This window comes from Arvicanthis niloticus, chromosome 13 (assembly GCF_011762505.2).
Source record: "Arvicanthis niloticus isolate mArvNil1 chromosome 13, mArvNil1.pat.X, whole genome shotgun sequence".
Lineage (NCBI taxonomy): Eukaryota > Metazoa > Chordata > Mammalia > Rodentia > Muridae > Arvicanthis > Arvicanthis niloticus.
The window spans coordinates 72,474,879-72,496,983 of record NC_047670.1 but is presented as its reverse complement, the minus strand read 5'-3'; the positions used below and the strand labels follow the sequence as shown (position 1 = coordinate 72,496,983).

At 44.1% G+C, this 22,105-nt stretch overlaps 1 protein-coding gene across 1 annotated transcript; it reads left to right on the top strand.

Moving 5' to 3' along the window:
* Positions 1-5,814: 5,814 nt before the first annotated feature.
* LOC117719191 (olfactory receptor 10AD1-like) lies at positions 5,815-20,112 on the top strand. The gene is made up of 3 exons (XM_034517340.2): positions 5,815-6,017; positions 16,788-16,907; positions 18,548-20,112. Exons 2-3 carry the CDS (start codon positions 16,903-16,905, stop codon positions 19,509-19,511), a joined length of 969 nt encoding a protein of 322 aa, XP_034373231.1. The 5' UTR covers positions 5,815-6,017; positions 16,788-16,902; the 3' UTR covers positions 19,512-20,112.
* The last annotated feature ends 1,993 nt before the right edge of the window (positions 20,113-22,105 follow it).

Sequence of the window (22,105 nt, the reverse complement as noted above, 5' to 3'; positions counted from 1 at the left end):
TCTTTTTTACTTGAGGTTTCCATCTTTCAGATGATTTTAGCTTCTATCAAGTTGATATAAAACTAGCCAGTTCAGAGACTAACGGGTCTTGAAGCTCTAATACACATCTCATAAAGATTCATAAAACTTCTTTAAAGTCCCCGGTGCAGATCTCCCAGGCTCCTCCCTCATAGGATAGTCCACACCAACCCCTCTTCAGAGTAAATCCTACTAAGCTTACAATCCATTAAGCTGGTTTGTTACAAACTTCTGCTTAACCTGTCTGTTCATTGATTTCATCCTTTCAGGAAGACTAGGCCTGAGGGACAGCCACAACATTGGCCATACTATTATAACTGTGTTGGAATTAAATTGTGACCTTGTGTTTAGTAGTATTTATTTTTATGAAACTGGGTGCATTTGCGCTTGGTGAGCCAAGTGTTTAGAACTGTAATATCCTCTTGACGGATTGTTCCATTGTTTAGTATTGAATGGCACTGTATCCCTTCTTACTAATTTTGATTTGAAGTGTGCTTTTATAAGATATTAGAATAGCTATTCCTACTTGTTTCCTAGTTCCACTAGCTTGGGATATCTTTTTTCTATCCTTTTATCCTAAAATGTCTGTCTTTGATGGTGTGGTATGTTTCTTGGAGGCAGTAAAAGGAGAGAACATTTGAGTTGAGATTATTCAATTCAGTTGCTATTAAAAGTGTTACTTCCTGCCGTTCTGTTGATTTTGTCCTGTCTTCTAAGTCTCCGTGTGCTTAACGGTTCTGCTTTTTATTTACTTTTTTCCTCTGTAGCATCTTAAATGTGTTTACTATTCCCTGAAATCTGAGGTATTCCTGAAATCCTTTGTAGAGCTGCTTAGTGGGCATGAATCCACTCAGCCTGCTTTTGTTCTGGAAAGTTCTTGTTCCCTTCAATTATGGCAGATACTTCTGTATGTAATGGTTTACACTGACAGCTGTGGCTTTCAGAACTTGAAATCTCTCCTGGAATATTCATGTGCTCTCTTGGATCCTTGAACACATTTATAATCATCCATTTGAATTCCTTGTCTGGAATTTTGCCTTAGTCCCTCCCATTGGAGGCCATACTTACAGGATTGGTGGTTTTTCAAGGAGATATGTTGTCCTTGTTTTAAAGTGTCTTAGTCAAGGTTGCTATTGCTGCAGTGAACCATCATGACCAAAAAGCAAGCTGAAAAGGAAAGAGCTTATTCAGCTTACACTTCCACATTGCTGTTCATCACCAAAGTCAGGACAGGAACTCAAACAGGGCAGGAACCTGGAGGCAGAAGCTGATGTAGAGGCCATGGAGGGGTCCTGCTTACTGACCTGCTTCCTGTGGTTTGCTTAGTCTACTTATAGAACCCAGGACCGCCAACCTAGTGTTAGCACCATTGACAATGGGCTGGGTCCTCCCCCATTGATCACTAATTGAGAAGATGCCTTAGAGCTGGATCTCATGGAGGTATTTCCTCAACTGAGGCTCCTTCCTCTCTAATGACACTGGCTTGTGTCAAGGTCACCAGCCAACACATTAAGGGTATTATTATGCATTGAGGCTTTTATATCTGGTGTTAGATTGATGGTTGTGGGTGGGGTTTATTTATTTAAGTCATCTTCTTTCAATGGGGGTATTTGTAATATTCATGGGGAAATGTGTTGTAGTGTGGCTGAGGTGTTATTTCCTCTGTTAGGCTGGGGTTCAGGACTCCAGGCTCTCCTGTAAAGGTCAGCGTCTGTCTGTAACAGCAACCAGGATCCAAGGGTTAACTCACCGTAAAACAGAATAATAGCCATCCACAAAGCAATCACAACTTAAGTACAAACTATTTTAGGTAGTACGAAGGTATGCATAGTGTTTTGTGTTCTAGCATATTAGCCATTGTGGGTATGACTAGAACCAAAAAAGGAAAAAGGAAAAGAAATGATGAGACAGGTGATTAGTATCTGGGTGATATGAGAAATGGAGGGAGGTGGGTTTGTAGATGTGGGAAGGTGAGGTATGCAAAGGGCTATCCGGTGAGATGGCAATTAGAGTACAGTGGCTTAATTAATGCATGGAATCGTTCGCAGTTACCTGAAAACGACAGCTGAGCAGAGATTCAACGGCTGCTCAAGTGGACAGGACTGTAGATGACTGTCTTTCCACAGAACACCCATGTTACCTGCCAAGGCTCACGGAACACTGCAGAAGAGACAGTGGAATGAATGAGAGCCGGACTACGGAGGGGGCAGGGCACGGAACACTGTCCTTTGGGCATGGCTTACAGTTGATGGCTTCTGGGGAAAAGACGCCTTTGTCTTCAGTAGTGTAGCCCTGACTACACCAGCTAGCTGTGCTCCAGTGGAGAGTTCTACGCCCATGCCCACGTGGGCAGCTCTGATTAAACTCAGGGGGGTCACAAATCAGGAAGCCGTAATAGTGGGGAGTGGGTTTATTGCAAGGAAGGGAGCTTGGGAGAGCTTGGGAGAGGGAGAAAAGGGTAGAGGGGAATATGGTTAAACTGTATTATATACATCCGTGAAACTGTGAAAGAATAAATTCACTTTTTAAAATGGAAAAGATGTTATATATAACATAATATATTGTAAAGTTTAAGACATAAAAATAACCACTTAAGAACAAAAACCACTTGGATGGACAAGATGACTCAGGTCAAGAGTACAGGCTGCTCTTCCAGAGGACACAGGTTCAGTTCTCAGCACCCACATGGCAGCTCATAACTGTCTGCAATTCCACTTCCAGTGAATCTGACACCCTCACACCAAAACACACACAGGCAAAACACCAATGCACATGAAAATAAATAAAATCTTTTTAAAAATAGAAACTAACATACTATAAAGTAGTAAAGACAAAAACAAAGACAAATATAGCCAAATTATACATATGACCAAATAAACAGACAAACCCACCCATGCTTCCAATCTCACCAACCCATACACACATATACAAAGTGGTAACCCAGGGTAGGGATGTTGTTTTAAAGCTATTCTTTCAGTAGGGTCTTCTTGCTTCTGCTCCCAGGACATTTAACGTAGAGCTGAAGGCTGGTAGGCTCAGTGGTTATGTCGAGTCTATATATTATTCATGTGCTGTCAGAGCAACGACTCCCATACCCTGTGAGCCCCTGCCACTTGACACTTCTCTGGTCTGCATGCCACTGTTCCAGGCCTAGGGCACTGCTGCTGGCTCGCCCACAGCAGATTCTGCCTCTGCCATCTCATGGTGGGGCTTCTTGTGCCCGTGTGCCCTATCCTGGTTTACCAAGAGTTCACCTCCACCAACATGCAGTAGAGTGCTGTCTCCCTGTTCACCTTGCTTCACAAGGGGATTTTGTGTTTCAAAGCTGTCTTTTTCATGGGTTTTGTAGACCAGACCAACCTCTGCCTCCCAAGAGCTGAGATTAAAGATGTGTGTCACCACCACCCAGCTTGTTGGATACAAAACTAACACACACACACACAAATCTATTATCATCCTATCACTACAAAAAAAAGTAGAAAATATAAAAATTTAAGTTAAATTTTTTTTGAGGCAGTCTCATTATGTAACCCTGACTAGTCTAGAACTCATAGAAATCAGACTGCATTGTCTCCCAAATGCTGGGATTAAGGGCCCGTGCCACGATATCTAACCCATTTTATGATTTTTGATTAATAGTAATTACATGTATTTTTGGAAGACTGTGCAATGATTTGATACATGAATACATTATACAATGATGAAATTGTAGTAATTACCAAATCATTACCGTGACGTCTTGTCACTTCTGATGGTGAAATCATCCTAGAATGTCTCATTCAGATAATTTGAAATATACGGAATATACAATACTGCTGCTTTGCTCAACCTGCCTTGGACTGGGATGCTACCATTCATCCCTCCTAGTTATGTGTCTTTGAACCCACTGATAAACCTCTCCCCATTGATTAAACCCCCCCCCCCCCAGTTCTCCCCCCTTTTCTCTCTCTGGTCTCCGGAAGCCATTTTTCTGTTCTGGCTTTCCATTCACTCAGCTTTGGCTGGTTCTGAATATAAGAGAGAGATAACATTTTAAATTGTATGAAAAATGTAAAGCACGCTGGAATAATTTTAATGAAAATGGAAACTCTTCACAGGAAATAAAACTGCATATGAGATTATAAAATAGCACTAGCCATAAAATCTAAATGAATGGAAGTGTGTGTGTGTGTGTGTGTGTGTGTGTGTGTGTGTCTGGACTTGTCATTTTGGATAATTCCTGTTTTGGCATAACCACTGTTTCATCCCAAAACACACCAGATAGATGTGCCATGAGAAGGGAGGAGAGGAACAATGACAGTCCATGGCACTGTCCTCATGTCAATTTCCAATCCAAAAAAAAAAAAAAAAAGTCCTACAGTCTCCCCTTCAGGCAAACTGATGGAGGCATTTTCTTAACTGAGGTTCTTCTTCCCAAATAACCCTTGATTATTACACCAAGTTGATTACAAAAACCAAAATACCCAACCAGGACACTATATGAAGAAGCACCAGACATCTTATACTGCAAATGTCTACTTCTTCATGTTTTGAGTTTGTGCCTTATCATATACAAATTGAGATATGTTGCCAAGATAGTCTAAGATATTAGACGGAGTAAAAATCCAAACTGGAAAGGATGGTAGAAGGCATGCTGGGAGTAGAGAACCCTCCACATTTAGAATGAATTAGAATACAAGCATCACAAATTTGCACTCTGTCTCAGGGTTTTACTGCTGTGAACAGACACCATGGCCAATGCAACTCTTATAAAGGACAACATTTAATTAGAGCTGGCTTACAGGTTCAGAGGTTCAGTCCATTATCATCAAGGCAGGAGCACGGCAGCATCCAGGCAGGCGTGGTGCAGGAGGAGCTGAGTGTTCTACGTCTTCATCCAAAGGAAGCCAGGAGCAGACTGTGTTCAGGTGGGTAGAAGCCTGACTCTTCTGCACTGGGCAGAGCTTCAAAGCCCACCTCCACAGTGACACACTTCCTCCAACAAGGCCACACCTCCTAGTAGTGCTATTCCCTAGGTCAAACCACCACACTCTATAGCCCCAAAGTCTCGAAGAGACACGTGGGAGTAGAAGGTTGCTGAGAGTCTGTGGAAGTGGTCTAGACCATGAAGAATTTAAAGGGCAGCTAAGTCGATAGACGTCAAGGTTTTGACAGAATGATGACTAGATTGAACTGGAGAGTAAATCTGCCTCTTGAAAAAGTGAATTGTGATAGTGGAGAAGGCAAGAGGATGAGGGATCTGAGGAAATCAACATAGAGACATACTTGCTCCATCGGGGAGACCTTCTGTGGGTGCTTAACCACCATATTATGGTTCTGACGCAGTGTGCGTGCCAAGCTGTCTGGTGGGTGACACTGACTTGTCAGTGGGTGACACTGACTGCTGGATTGAACATAAGTATGATGACGTGACAAAAAGATTAGTGACAGCATAAGAGATGGCAATTAAGCCAGCAGAAACCCTGACAAGAAAATTAATTTGAAGTTCAGCTGGGAACTAAGTGGTCAAGAATTAAAGGACTCCCTGACCTGAATCCGGTGAAAGTACAACAATAACATTCGATAGGTTCCCTTCTACAGTAGAGCACAACTTTCTCAAGAAAACCTGGGAGTGTGTTGGGCTCTCTAGGCCACTTGCCATGAGCCTGGCCTCACAAGGGAGCCTTGAAATGGACCAAGTAAAACCAACCCCCAGGGACACACTTGGAATGGTCAGACCTTAAGAACAAATACTTGGCCTTAATACAGTTGGCTGTCATAGTAACCAACTGGAAGCTCCCATCTTCTGAGGAAGGGAGAAGGGTTCACGTGCTCAGGCAAGCACACCTGAGAGATAGGAAGGAGAGCAGGGAGGAGAGGAACCCGACCCACAGCCCTATAAATGCACAGCCAGTCTGCAGCAGACGCCCTGCACCCTCCCTCTGAACTGCTGGATCCCTCTTCTGCACCCAAGACCAGCACAATGCCCTCATCAGCCTGTCCCAAACCCCACGGTCAAGGTCAGTGAATGAACTCCCTTCTGCTATGAAGCTGACCTTGTCTCTGACCTTGACACCAGAGCTAAGCATGCTCTGGGTTTCTCAGAGACTATCTGCATTCACACCACACAGGGCTGTGTACACGGCGGCCATGAGAGAGCAAGGTCACAGCTTTGACTCTGTTAGCCTTTCCCTTGCTCACTTTCTCCCTCTCTCGAGTCTACCAGAGTCTCTGCTGTCCTAGATCTTTAGCTGGCCACTTCTTCCTCTGTGTCTTCTCTCTGTAATTCCATCATGGCATTAGTCCATTCACCTGCCCTCCCGGCTGGGGCAGAAGGCCAATAGTTGGGATGTGACTGACATATAAAGTCCAGTTTACAAGAGCAAGCAGAAGGAGACAGCTTGTCTCAGTCTCTTCTTCCTAGAGCCTGAGGTGGTACCCAACTCCTCAGGTCTGCTTCCTCATCACTAGCTGAGCATGCCCAGCCTCCCTGGCTCCCTCCACAAGGGGTTTCTTAGTCATTTCTTTGTCCCTGTCTGTAGGTGAAGGCTTTTGGTGTCTGGGTCTCCTGGTGTGCTTCTCTATATTAACGTTTTTGTTATTTTCAAACTTCCCTTATTTGGCATTTGTATTATTAGTTCATTGAGAATTTTGTTATGCTCTGATCACATTCTTTCTTCCCTTCCAACTCCTCTTAGATCCACCTCTATCCATCCAACTTTGTGCATTCTTTTTTCTGTTTAATTGACTCATCAAATATAACTTGTTCTGTCTACACTCTTGAGAGTATGGGACTTCCGTGAGAACACAGACCACATGTGGGGGACCACACCCTTAAAGAAAGCTGCATCTGCCAGTGGCTTCCTCAGCTAGGAGTGGGACTTCGTTCCCCCCTCCCCCTGCATGCCGGGGATTTGTCTGGCTTGTCTATGTAGTCTTGTGCATGCTGTCACAACTGCTGTGAGTTCATATTCGGAGCTACCTGGCATGCCTGGAAAACACAGTTTTGTTCCAGTCATCCACCACCTCTGTCTCTAAGACTCTTTCTGTCCTGGCCTGCACAATGAGCCCTGAACGCTGAGAGGAAGGGGGTTGATAAAAACATTGTTTTAGGGCCAAGCATTCCTCAACTCTCTCATCTCTGCACCTTAACCAGTTCTAAGTCTCTGTATGATTTGCCATTTCCTGCAAAAAGAAACTTCTCCGATGAGGGTTAAGAGGTGCACTATCTATTCATATAACAATAAGTCATTAGGAGTCTGTTTAATTTTATGCCCATTTAACAAGGTAATATGGGGTTCGTGTTTGGGCTTTGTGACCTGGCTAGCCACAAGTTCTTGACCTCAGTAATAGCATCAGGTAGGGGTTTCAACTTGTGAAGTAGGCTTTATCCAACTGGAAAGTGGTTGGATACTCTTATGAAATTGATAACACTGTTTTACCAGTGGACATGTCGTGTCAGGCCAGTCATTGTAGCTCTCAGAGTTTACAGCTGGATGCAACCGACAAACATTTGTGCATGCATCGCACCCACCAGCCATTTGAAAGCTAGCCAATCAGAATGAAGCATCCAGGTTCAATATATACTTAATTCAACTTCTTATTGTGTTTCAGTCCATTTAATTCAACAATTTTCTTGCTCTCCCCTTTAGTGCGGTGGTTCTCGACCTACGGGTCACGACCATGTGAAAATGCACATTTCTGATGATCTTAAGAACCCCCAACCATAGCTTGTTTTGGTTGCTACCTCATATGTGTGAATTTGCTGCACAGTGGTGTCTCGGTTCCTAAGACCATCGAAACCACGTGTTTTCCAGTGACCATGACCCGCAGATCTTGATCCTTCTCCCTCTCTCTGATTACTTTGTCTCATTTCCATCTTTTCTCCCTCTTTATGCTTGTGTCTGTTTTTCCATCTGGCCTTTTTCTTTCCTTTCCCTTGGATAAAGAGGCTGAAAAGTGACTCATGAACAGACCTCTCTTAAAGGTTGTGATAAAGAGCATGTGTCCCGCATGTTGTTGTGTGTCTTGGGGAAGTGGAGAGAGGTTGTTTCTAGGAGCCAAGTGAAAGGATACATAAATACATCCGTAAAGGGACAAGTTAGGTGCGTTGTGTCTGGAATGATGAGCCGAGGTGCATGGGTAAAACATTTTCCAGACAAAAATCCATATAGAGATTTTAATAAAGAAGAGACAGTATAGACAGAAACAATGAAAAAATCCCAGACAAGGAGGGAGAGGGGAGAGAGGGGGGAGAGAGAGAGAAGTGGAGATGAGGGAAGGATGGGAGGAACTCAGCTGCACTGAGGAGAAAGGAGATCCATTTAAAGCACGGAAGAGAAGTCACCTGGTGATTTGATCTATCTGTGTCCAGTTCTAGTTGGACAGGTAAGAGGTAGTCGTCTATATCACTAGCTTGTCAGAAGGTACATTTTACAGCATCATTTGCCCTTCTTGAGACTGTCTGTTGGGGAGAGGTGTCATTGGTCACTAGGCTTTAATTGTAGGGCAATCAATTTTCTGGGTCACACTCTAAACTGCCAGGGACTGAGTGTTAACAAGGAAGGATTTAGCTTCACGCTTTCAGCCACCTACTTCCGAATTTCTTGTCCCTACGTTTATTCCCTGATGATTGAGTCACTGACAAGGGACACTTCTCTTTGCCTCTGGTTTCACTTCGGAGATGAGAAGGGACTGTAGCATTATTGGGGTGATATGGGGTGATATGACCGTGAGTCATAAAATACTTGAGCCACACTTCAGAGAGAAGAGGGACCTTCAGGAGGTTGAAGGCTGGACTGTGGCATGGCTTAGCAGTCAAGAGGTCCTTGGTGGTTGGAGACAGGTTTTGATATAGGTGACAATGGTTGATAGCCCTGGGACAATATCAGTTGGGAGCTTAATGGCTTGAAATGTGGATGGTACCAATCATACAGGAAGATTAAATAAACAGGGGCCAAAGAAACAGAGCAGACTTCAAAGAAAAGCAAAGGGTCTATCCTCAGACTTCAAACAAAAGCAAAGGGTCTATCCTCAGGAGTGCAAAAAGTATAACAAAAGTCATCAGTCATCATAGTTTAAAAGGACACCATGGGAAAGATTTGGGGAAAACAGGTAAATATGAGAACAGTGCTTGTGGGGATGGGAAGCCCAGTGGCCAGCACAGGGGCCCAGAGATCCTGCAGCAGTGAAATTCAGCCAATGGGACTTACTTACTAGTAGGATCTGGGGTGTTTAAGGACGGATTTCATCTGCACCTTGCCAGAAAAGGAGACAAAGATCCCTGGCACTTAAGTCTCTGCAGAGCTGGGTGCTTCCTCTCACACTGAAGTCATTCAAGGCAGACCAGCTAGTAGAACATATCCTATGTACAGGCAACTGCTTTGGGGATAGCCCCACCCCCACACCATCCCCATTCGAGTTTAGGACCCACGTGGGAAACCTTGGTTTGTTTTGGCTTGGTTTGGTTTGGTTTGGTTTGGTTTGGTTTGGTTTGGTTTGGTTTGGTTTGGTTTGGTTTGGTTTGGTTTGGTTTGGTTTGGTTTTTTTCAAGACAGGGTTTCTCTGTGTAGCCCTGGCTGTCCTGGAATTCACTCTGTAGACCAGGCTGGCCTCGAACTCAGAAATCCACCTGCCTCTGCCTCCCAAGTGCTGGGAATAAAGGTGTGCACCACCCACTGCGGGGAAACTTGTTTTTAACAATACAACAAAATGGCTCCTGCCTACAAAATGGAGTCAGGCAGCTTCCTGGGAGCCTCAGTTGAAGAAATACCAACATAAAGTTCATGCTATAGGCAAGCCTGTAGGGCATTTTCTTAATTACTGATTGATGGGGGAGATCCCAGCTCATTGTGGGTGGAATCCACCCCTGGACTGGTGGTCCTAGGTTCTCCAAGAAAGCAGGCTGAGCAGTAAGCAACCCAGTAAACAGCACCCTCCATAGCCTCTGCATTGGCTCCTGCCTCCAGGTTCCTGCCCTGTTTGAGTTCCTCTCCAAGTTGCTTTGGTCATAGTGTTCACAGCAATAAGACCAGCTTAAAGTGCATTAGTGGGAACAGCAGAGAGGTGGTTACAACAAGATGGAGAAGCCTTCCCAGAGGCCCAAGATGCTATCTGATGACATTCTTAGACTTCAGTTTGGTGAATAGCTAGTGGTCTGCTAAGTTAGCAGATTCCAGAAGGTTTTATCTATTCATCACAGGATGTTATTTCTGACCAAGATGGGCAAGGAATAGTAAGTAGTTCCAGGGGCTGAAGCCAGACCAACAGAAGGTAAAGGTAATCTCAGCCTTCGATGGGGAACATTCAGCCTCGAAGCTCTGATCAGCCAACCAGTCGCTGCTGACACAGCTTCTTTCTAGCTTGTATTTACAGCCCTCTAATGAAATCATTTCCATTTCCTTCCCGCTGCCTGGTGCTGTCACCATGGAGCCACCGTGAGGCTCTGTAAGGTCTGCCCACCCTCTCAACTCAGAAAAACATAACTTTTTTTGACCACTAGCCAGAGTCTTTGGTTGTTTCCCCTGGTAGTTTGGGCTTTTTTTCTTTCTCTGAAGCCTCCCTCCCCCTCCCCACCATGAGGCTACTCCTCCGCCATGCCATGCGGCTGCCAGTCCACCATGCAGCTGCCCAGCTCTCTTGCCGCAGCCTACAAATGACACAATTTCCTCTTTTTCTCTTCATTTCCCTCCTCTGGACAGCTGCCAAGGTTTACATCTTGCCTGACTTGGGATTTTTTTTCTTTTAAATGCTAATAAACGTGTCCTTGACCTCTCTTCAGAGTTCACTCTTAAGTTCTTTTATTAACAAGACTAAAAACAAAAAAACAAAAAAAACAAGAGGGTCCCCTGATTTTCCTAGTAACATGTGATGACCATGGTAAGACTCCCCAAAATTTCCAGTAGCAGCAAGAGTCTTGATTTCACGTCTTAGCTGTTACGGACAGTGCCACAGTGAGCGTGGAGGTCAGGATGCTCTTCAGCGTGCCGAATTTGCTAATCTAGGCTCCTCCAAACAGGATACTGCTGCATCAGATGGTACACATATTTCAAACTTGTTTGGGAAACGCTATGTTTAATATAACAGCCGGAGTTGTATTTCCACTGACAGTGTGGAAGAATGGCCCCTTTTCTCCACCTCCTTGCCAATGCTTGGCTTTCATCTTTTTGATGACAGCTAGTCTATCAAGTTCATATCTCATATAGCTTAATTTGCATTTTCCTAATAATTGGCTGTTGAATGTTTTCTTCATACACCTATTGGCTATTTTATTTTATCTTGAGAAATGTCTATTCAAGTCTTTTGCCCATTTCTATTATAAATAAAATATTAATCTATTCTAATAGAATAAATAATAATCTATTATTATCTTTTTTTGCTAAGGAGTTGCTTTAAACATCTAAATTGCTTGAGCGTATAACATTGCACAACTTAAAATTAGCTACATTTAGTCAAGGGCTCTCAGTGTCTGAGTTTTCCTATTACACTTAAGGCCTGAAGGGTCACCTTGATGGTGAATAAAAACCAATGTCATTTTCTGATTGTTACAAGCCTGCTGCTGAATTTATTCACTCCATCCCTGTTTGGTTCCTGATGTCCTAGGTCATTTCTCCTTTTAACCATGAAGATGAAATTAGAGCCCAGGCCAATGGATGGGGGAGTAGTCTAAAGTGTTCTAGCTACTTTTAGCAGTAGGTGATTAAAGCTTCGGGAGGAAGCTCATCGTGTTCTAGGGCATCTCTCCCATAGCAGCTGACAGCCAAATAAGTGATGTCTTTAGACTTCTTTGTAGAAGTCTTTCTCAAGAGAGGTCTGATGATAGGATTAGATTTTCAGTTCTGTGGGGGTCTCTGCAACCACCAAAGCTATGTGAGGCAAAAAGAAAATTTAGTTCAACATGTCTCAGTACGGGGTGTTGGTTTGAACTTCTAGAGTCTCATGCCAGGTGGTTTATTTTAGGCGTGTTGAAGCACAGCACAATTTTGAAAACAAAGTTTCCTGGTGAAAATTAACTCGCTCCTATGTGCACAACAAAGTTTACACGAGACAGCTACATTAAAACTCTTTTCAAAGTCCATGTGACCTTGCAGAAGGATGGGTTCTATTGACTGAGAAGTAATGCTCAAGATAAGGGTCTGGGAAGGATGACTGAGATAAATATCAGAGTCTGGGAAGGTCAGATGTGGCCTGGTCCTGCAAAAAGCACAGAACTCACCAGGCTGTTAACCACATCCAGTTCCAGCCTTCTGGGTAGAAAACAGATTATACACAGTTGAAGAGACAACACTGTGTGTTTAGCATTCCAGGTTTCTTTAATGCTTGTTTGTGAGCACAAGGAACTCTGTGCCCTCAACACCATCCAATTCCAACCATCCTTCATAGGAGAAATCTTGAGGAAATAACTCAGCAATTAAAAGAGTAATTTCCAATCAAAAGAAGATAAGTCTATAGAACTTAAAAACTTCAAAAAAAATACCACCCTAATATATTCAACTTTTCCTACAATGTTTCAGGGATGCACTTATAGTGTAAAACATATTTATCAATGTTGTTTTTAACATAATCTCAATCATTTGATTTGACCAAGGAAGACTCAGGAGCCATTCTGGGAGGTCCCCTCAGCTGAGCTCCCAGAAGAAAGCCCCTCTCCCCACCCCAAAAAAATCTCCTTCAAACTCAGCTTCCCTCCCTTCTACTTCCTATTGCTTCTATCCCTCTTACTCTCTGCGTTTTTCTCATAATTCTATGTTCATTTCCTGTCAACCAGTTGCTTGCTTCACCTCGTGACCTATGATTAACTTTACTTAATCCTGTTTACAATATTCAAGCAGAAATCTCTTGGATTGAAAGGTGTCTGCTAAGGCTGAGCCACATCACAACTAAAAACAAGTTTTTCCAGTAAATAACACCATCTCGGGGTCACAGTGTAATCAAATGTCCTGCAACATATCAATTCATGGGGGTTCTTGAGTTTGGTCTACCATATGGGCTTTATGTCCAGAAATCAATGATTTTCTATACCATGAAGTGAAGGGTTTGATCCAAAGAATAACAGTCTTAACTATGCATTAAAAATAGTTAAAGATGATAGTGAATATGACTATGAAAGGCACCCATTACTTGAGAAAAAAACCTACCGGAAGATAGCCAAACCTTGCAGACTGGAGCTTTTTAAAAAATAATAGATATAATTTAAACAAGGCTGATGAGTCCATATAAGTGAGGATCAGATGAACTAACCTCATTCCTAAAACAGGTTATTTTACTATTAAACAATGAGTTAATAATGACATGCTGTGTTTCCCTCGTATCCTGTGTTCAGAGCATGTTGGGAGAACAACAGAAAGACTTGTCTTTGGGAACATGACAAGAATCCAAGCATCACATGACAATGAAACATTTCCCCCCCAGGTCTGGTTTGCAGCATCGCACTTGGTTCCTTGAGCTCATGATCGTATATGGAGAACTCCCCTTAACTCATGAGCCCTGTGCTTCCTTCCGTAAACCGGAATGCGGAGAGTGAGGCTTCTCTCTACAAGAGCCTCTCAAAAGAGCAGTGATTTGTAGGGCAGGATCGCTCACGTGAGTGGAGCACAGCAAGCTTGAGACTGCCCCTTTGTTAACCATAGGCTTAATGGGTAGGAAAATGAACATTTAAGCACTGTTAGGGACCCTGGTGCTTCCTAGCACGGTGTATATGAACTACTTGGAAACTTGTTGCTGATTTAATGGTGATCACAGATCTTTGTGTCTCTGCCCAGAACCCTGGAGTTAGGGAGCCTTGTTCTCTAGCCATTGGTAGCTCTAGATAGCAACAAAGCCTCCACATAGGGTCACAGAACGCCCTGAAGAACTGGTTCTCAACCTTCCTAATGCTGCAACCTTTAATGCAGTTCCTCATGTTGTGGTGACCTCCAACCAAAAAATTATTTTTGTTGCTACTTCACTACTACAATTTTGCTGCTGTTATAAGTTATAACGTGAATATGTATGTTTTAAGCTGATCTTAGGCCACCCTGTGAAAAGGTGGTTGAACCCCCAAAGGGGTCATGACACCACAGGTTGAGAACCACTGTCCTAGAGAAAGCCATGACCCAGGAGAACCCGAATAATCAAATGGACAAGAGATGAGTTTCTTCTCTATGAAAAACAATTAGGTTAGTATGTCCTGTCCCCTGTGATGTTATAACAGAAGGACAGGCACAGAACAGGAGTGACACATTATGACAATCTCCTTCACATGGAAAACGGTATCAGGACATTTGTGATGGCTGTTATTGGTTGTCAGCTTGACTACATGTAGAATTAACTAATAACCCAAACAGCTGGGTATACCTGTGAGTGATTTTTCTTAATCCAGATCATGTGAATTTGAAGACCACCTTGGAAGTCCAGATCATTTGAAGAAGACCCACCTTTAATCTGGGCCATAGCCTCTCATGGCAGCCATTATAAAGGGCATGAAGGGAAGAATCTTTTGCTTTCTGCCTGCTTGCTCTCATTCTCCATGGCAAATTCATCTATCCTGTGGCTGAGGCATTTCTTCACTGGTATTAGAGCCTAGTTTTTCAGGACTCTGCCATATACTAAAGACCAATTGATTCCATGAGACATCCAGCCTCATGGAATGAACAACTATTTGATTCTTGGACTTTCTGTCAGGAAACAGCTATTGGACTAATTGGACCACAGCCTGTAACATACTCTAATAAATCATATATATGTGTATACATATACATATACATATACATATATCCCTTCTGTTCCTTTAGAGAATCCTAAGACACCATTTAGCAGTGTATAGATTTTTATTCTCTGGCCCATTAAGCCTACAGCTAACCGAAGGGGCAGTAATCAAGATGACTATGCTCCATTCTCATGTAAGTGATCTACCTGTACAAATAGCTGCTCTTTTTAGAGATTCGTGGACCTTTAGGATGTTGTAGTAATTATTTAAAAACGCAGCCGCCGGTCAAGCCGACTGTTTAGGCTGCAGCGTCTCTGCCTAGATCAGACACCATGTTCCGAGGCCATGAGGCATGTGCATGCCACAGCTGAAACGGCCAGCCAGAAACACCAGCCCTGCCACTCACTACACGCCAGCATGGGAGATGGCTCTGCCAATCTTCCACGCTGTCTCTGCAAGGCTGGGCATTGCTCAGACTATCCCGCCAACCACACGGGCTTGGTACAGATGAGACTCTAATGCTTAGATTATCCAAAGGCTTATATATTTAGTAATGATCAATAACAAGATACCCTTACAATCAGAGGTGTAACCCAATACCCAACCTAGATATACCAACTACCTTTGACTGCTACAGACAAGCGAACATCAGCCTCCATCTCCCCTCTCCTTAGCTCCTCCTCTTCCTTTCTTTACTCCTCCCACCTTAGCTCCTCCTACATTAGGAAGTTTCTATTTTGCTTGGAGAAGGTTCTAAAATGTTATGAGAACAGTGGGTTAGTTAAATCAATGATGACCACACAAGATTTACAGAAAATTCATTCTCTGTTCTCTTCTACTGGAAATTGTATGGCTCCATTGTGCACACTGAATTACCCATGACTCTTCGATGAGATTGAATTAACTCACTAAGGTAATAAAATAGAGGCTCAATGTCATGATATGCATAAACTATTTTGAAAATTGTTGCCGCCAGGCATTGGTGGCGCACGCCTTTAATCCGAGCACTTAGGAGGCAGAGGCAGGCGGATTTCTGAGTTCGAGGCCAGCCTGGTCTACAGAGTGAGTTCCAGGACAGCCAGGGCTACACAGAGAAACCTTGTCTCGGAAAAACCAAAAAAAAAAAAAAAAGAAAAAAAAAGAAAAGAAAGAAAGAAAAAGAAAGAAAGAAAGAAAAGAAAATTGTTGCCAATTTAACTGAGACTAGAGACCCTCTGGCTTTAACTGGGAGTCAATAGAGTTGAGAATGGCACCTTTTCTCTGTATGGTCTGCACAAGGTAATTACAATGTTCTTTTGGCTTACCAGAAAAAAATCACATGTGTGTGAGTGTTTACATGCATATCTTTCAGAAAAAAAAATGGCATCAATTTAATATCATCATTTCTGTTAAGACAAGCAATTCTAATTACATTTCAGACATTAAAATTTGCTGAAGGGATGGCAGGAGGTGCTGGCGCACACCTTTGATCCCAGCACTCAGGAGGCAGAAACAGGAGGATCTCTGTGCGGCCAGGCTGGTCTACAAAGTGAGTTCCAGAGCAGCCAGGGCTACACAGAGAAACCCTGTCTCAAAACACACACACACACATACACCACCACCACCATAAAATTAGTTTAAGAGGACATAGCTTCAACTTCTACAGTTTATTATCAGAAATGATTTCTTTAAGAATGAGGGTATTTTTATTTGGTTTTTTTTTTTTGCCTCATTTTTGCAACAGAATAGTGTTGATTCATCTGAAATTAAAGGAGAATTAATGTCTTCATGTTTTTTGTATTTCTGAAATGAACAAACAAGCATGGGATTTTTAAGTCAGGCATGGACACAAAAAAAAAAAAAAAAAAAAAAAAAAAAAAAAAAAAAAAAAAAAAAAAAAAAAAAAAACACTTTGAAAGAAGAATGAGTTCAAAATGTACAACCCAAAAGGCAAGTGAGCAAATAAGTGTGTGTGTTAGCACTGGCAATACAGGGCAGACAGCTCTCAGCTACACTAGAAGGTGCCGTGCACACACAGTGTAGTAATGTGCTTAAGAAGACATTTGTCTGTAATAGCATGGATGCCAAAGAACTGAAAAGCTCACCAGGTACCACTGTCTTCCAGAGTGGCCCACCAGCTCAGACCATCCTCCCTGGAGCAGCTCTTCCTCAGACACTGTGCCATCTCTGTTTCTAGGGACAGCGGTTCAGTGACACAGTGTGAGCAGCAGAGCCACGGGATGAGGTAGGTGTGGTTTGCTTCATAAAATCCCATGTGTGGACACAGGTGCCCGACTGGCCGGCTGCTAAGGTACCTGACAAGGCACAAGGTGCTGGCCGGCACAGAGGATTATTTCTGCTCAATGAACTACAGGCAAACATTGACCTTTAGTGGGGCTTAGTGAGTCCTTGAATTAAATTCCAACTTCTTGGCCAAATCCAAGGACTCTGTGGATTGTGGCTCACTGATGATGTAGGTTGCCTGATCATTATCTTAGTCTCAACATGTCTGCCGTGAAGGATTGTGGGTCCATATTGAACTATGCCCTCTGCATTCCCTTGTTTCCCCTCCTCTCCCCTCCCTTTGTTTCCCTTCCCTTCCCTTTCCTTCTTTATCCAGACCACAAGAGTAGTCCTAGATAGCAGAACTCTCCCATGTGGAGATAATAGGAACAGGCCTGGCTGATGCCTTGGTCAACCAAGAAATCTCACATAGAGGTAATCTAGTCCTGTAATAGGTAGCCATAACAGGGGAGGTAGCCTCCAGGAGGCGAGAAGGAAATATGAGACCTTGAAAAGGTAAAGCAGGGTTCAGTTCAACTTAAAGAGCTGGCTGGTAACCAGGAAAGATGGGAAAGTGGGGAGAGAGGAGGGGGTGAGAATTAGCGGGAGTTGGGGGTTCATGTAGAAGGCAAACAAGGGCATTGCAGAAAGAGAAGAGGGAAGATAGCAGGGGGCGCTGAAGAGCCAAGTTAAGCAGACATACATTGGCATCTAAAGCACCTGCAGCGGGGAGGGGGGATACATCTCAACTCCAAACAAGACGAAACAACAAGAGATTTAATGTGAACACAGTGATTCCCTAAATGTTACAGTAATGTGGAAAGAGCGTAATAGTGGTGAATACTGTGTCTCGGATGCTGTGAAATAAGCACTATGAGCTCACAGGGACTCAAGTGCACAAGTACTCAACACTTTCTATAGGCGCAGGTCCAGAAAGACTGGCATCTGTGAGCCTCGCTCATCCATACTCAAAGATATAATTGATTTTTTTCATTGAAAATAGATCATTCTCTCAAACAATACATCTCAACCAGTCTCTCCTCCTTCCGATCCTTGCAGCTCCCACTGACTTCCCTTCTCCCCCAAATCCTTTGTGCCCAATGGTATAAAAAAACAGAGTGTAAAGGAAAGGTGTCTTGTAATGAAGGGTCTCCTCCAGCCTGGCCTTCTTCCCTTGTGTACACTATAGTGGTTGAACACCTCTTGGAAGTCTGGCTGGGAAAGCATCAATCTCTGGAATGACAGCCAGGCACTGTCACTGCCACCTCAGTAAAGGGAATCTAGTTCTTCACAGGGTGAGAAATGAGAGGAGGTGGAAAAGGGAACACACGCACCCCACAGGGCATCCGATCAGTCCACAGTCAGGGAGAACATTCACTTCCTCAGCCTCTAAAATTAGAATTTATGTATAGAGCCTGCAGTGAGCCTGGCATTTGTCATGACTATGCCATTACTACACAAATTTACCAGAGCTTGCTAAGTTCCAAAACTTTTACTATCACACTAGGGCAATCCTCTTGCTGGCTGTCTGGGTCCAGGTGACAATCTGTCCTTCCATACAAATGTGTCCTTTGTGCCTTGCCTACCTCCATTCTCAAACAGGCCCCAGACAGCAAACCCAAGGAACGGCAGCGCAGTGACTGAGTTCATCCTCGTGGGCTTTGAGCAGAGCTCCCCTTCCACCCGGGCATTGCTCTTCACCCTCTTCCTGGCTCTCTACAGCCTCGCCATGGCCATGAACGGCCTCATCATCTTCATCACATGGACTGACCCCAGGCTCAACAGCCCCATGTACTTCTTCCTTGGGCACCTGTCTTTCCTGGACATCTGCTTCATCACGACCACCATCCCACAGATGTTGGTCCATCTGGTGACCAAGAGCCACACTGTCTCCTTTGTCTCCTGTTTGACTCAGATGTATCTGGTTTTTGGTGTGGGTGTGGCCGAGTGCATCCTCTTGGCTTTCATGGCCTATGATCGCTATGTTGCCATCTGCCACCCACTGAACTATGCCCAGATCATGAGCCAGAAGGTGTGTGTCAGGCTGGTGTGTTCTTCCTGGATCTTTGGGATGGTCAATGGCATCTTTCTTGAGTATGTGTCATTCAGGAATCCCTTCTGCAAAGACAACCACATAGAAAACTTCTTCTGTGAGGCTCCCATAGTGATTGCCCTCTCCTGCGGGGATCCCGAGTTCAGCATGAAGGTGATCTTTGTGGATGCCATTGTGGTGTTGCTCAGCCCCATGGTGCTCATTGTCACCTCCTATGCCCGCATCCTGGCCTCCATCCTCCGCAGGGCCTCCTCCTCAGGTAGGGGGAAGACATTCTCCACTTGTGCCTCCCACCTGACCGTGGTCGTCTTTTTCTACACCTCAGCCATGTTCTCTTACATGAATCCCCGAAGTACACATGGGCCTGACAAAGACAAGCCTTTCTCCCTCCTCTACACCATCATCACCCCCATGTGCAACCCGGTCATCTACAGCTTCCGCAACAAGGAGATGAAGGGGGCCATGGGGAGGGCTCTTGGGAGAGGCAGCCTGGCTCAGGCAGAGTCTGTCTAGAAGGAAAATCCATAGGGAAGAAATTCCCTCCACTAGACAGTGAATAGTTAACTCCTTCCTGGCTTCACCATTTCTGTCAGAGTCCAGGAATGAATATTCATTGCCATCTTAGCATCCAACTCAAGATGAAATTTCTTTTGTGTCTGTGGTGATTTGAATATGCTTGGCCATGGAAAGTGGCACTATTGGGAGGTGTGGCCTTGTTGGAGAAAGTGTGTCACTGTGTGGGCAGGCTTTGTGGTCTCTTGGTACTTAAGCTCTGCCCTGTGTGGAAGAGGGCACACTTCCTTCTGGTTGCCTACTTTTCCTGGCTGCTTTCAGATCAAGATGTAAAACTTTCAGGCCCTCCAGCACCATGTTGCCTGCATGCTGCTTTACTTCCTGCCATGGTGATAATGGACGGAACCTCTAAGCCAGCCACAATCAAATGCTGTCCTCTAGAGCAACAATACCAACCAACCAGAGCACCCCAGGGTCTAAACCACCAGCCTGGGAGCACATAGGGAGGGACCCATGACTCCAGGGGAGGATGACCTTGTCAGGCATAGGTGGGAGAGGAAATTCTTGGTCCCATGAAGGACGAACACCGAGTGGGGGGAATGTGAGGGTGGGGAGGTGGGAGTGGGAGGGTAGGTGAGGGCACAGCCTCATAAAAGCATGAGGAGGGGGGATGGGATAGGAAGTTTCTGGGTGGTAGGGGGAAGTGGGGTAAGGGGATAAAATCTGAAATGTAAATATAATGCCCAATAAAATAAATAAATAAATAAATAAAATAAATGTTGTCCTCTAAGAGTTGCCATGATCATAATGCTTGCGGAAACCCTAACTAAGACAACGTCCATATCTCATATCTCTAGCTTACTTTCAGCACAGACAAATATTCTCTGGCCATTGTTATTGGGGGAGTGGGATTCTTTTCGATTTTCACCAGCTACAGAAAGACAAGCTCAGGAGGCAATAAGGCAGTTCAGCAAAACATGACTTTGGAGCCAGTGTTGGTTCAAACTTCAGCTGTCTGACCCCAACTTGCTTATTTTAGACGTATGTACACACAGCACAGTCTGGTGAAAACTATACTTCTGATGAGTAACTCAGCCCTGTGTGCCCAGCAAAGCTCCCCTAAATCTCTTTGAGAAACCAAATAGGCTAAACACAGATCAGACATGACTGCACTTTGTAAGGTACATGTGACAGCTTTCATAGAGATAGGTTCTATAAACTGACTGAGAAAAATGAGTTCACTATAAGAGTCAGGAGGAGGGTCCTGAGCCAGGGCATCCCTGGCCACACAGGTCACACAAAGACCACCAGGCTAGAAAGCATGTCCACTCTAGACTTCCGGTTTGAAAACATGTCTTGGGTTCCTTCCATTGAAGGAATAACTCCATGTGCTTAACATCCTGGTTTCCTCTAGTGCATGTCTGTGAGCAGACGCGTCTGTGTGCCCTACACCTTAGTAACACACTTCCATTCTTAGGGACAGAAGTGCAATTCGAACAACTGATTTCATGGATTGAGGAAAAGCAATTAAAGAAGACAATCAGATCATGTTTCAGGAGCAGTACTCTGTGTGTGTGTGTGTGTGTGTGTGTGTGTGTGTGTGTGTGTGTGTGTGTGGTATATGTGTGTATCTGTGTGGGGTACGTGTGCGGTATGTGTGTTTTATGTACGTGTATCTGTGTGTGGTACATGTGCGTATATGTGTATGTAAGTGTGGTGTGTATGTGGTATGTGCATGTGTGTGTCTGTATGTGTGTTTGTTACTTACATGTGCACATGTGTGTTACATGTGTAGATGCAAATGCATGTGCACTGATGAGAATATTCTGTCATACACTCAAATTTATTTACAAATGTTTCAAACTGTTTTTCCTTTTTGAGGCAGGGTCTTCAAGTCTTGATCCCCTTAGTCTAGTCTCCCAAGTTCAGGTATTACTCAGATGCATAGCCATTGTTGGTTATTCCTGGAACACCATCATTATCCTGGATACACATTAGTGTAGTTAAACTTTACAGTGTTCCAAGCTTCCTTCTTGTCTTCTGTTTTACTCATAAGTCACTCACAGCTGGTGAGTCTGCCTGCCCCAGCCTTTCCTTCACTCTCCCCTGACTCTATCCTTTTACCTGTGGTCTAGACCGGTGGCTCCCAACCAATGGCAATTTGTCAATGAAAAGAGTTGCTACTGGCATCTAAGAGCACATGCCAGAACGGCTGCTAAACATCCTAACATAGTCAGGACAACCTCACACCAAAACTTAATGTCCCGAGATCTCAACCATGGACAAAGCTAAAGAAGTAGAGGACCGAAAGAAGAAGCTAGTGAGCAGTGTGGTGTGGGAAGAAAAGAGATGCTTGAGAAGGAGACAATAGCGTACAGAACTCTGTCTGCAAAGCTTTGTCACCTGCCTGCAGTGGGATGGTCATTGCAAGTACATAGACTTGCAATCAAACCTGCTTTGAAGCCTGTGTGTGTGTCCCATCTGTCCACCCCTACCTCTCCAGGTCTCATGAGACCTTTCCTGTCCAGTCCCACCCTCTGTCTGCTGATTGCAAGGCTCCAATTCAATCCCTGTAGTCCCCCTGTGGTTTCAGA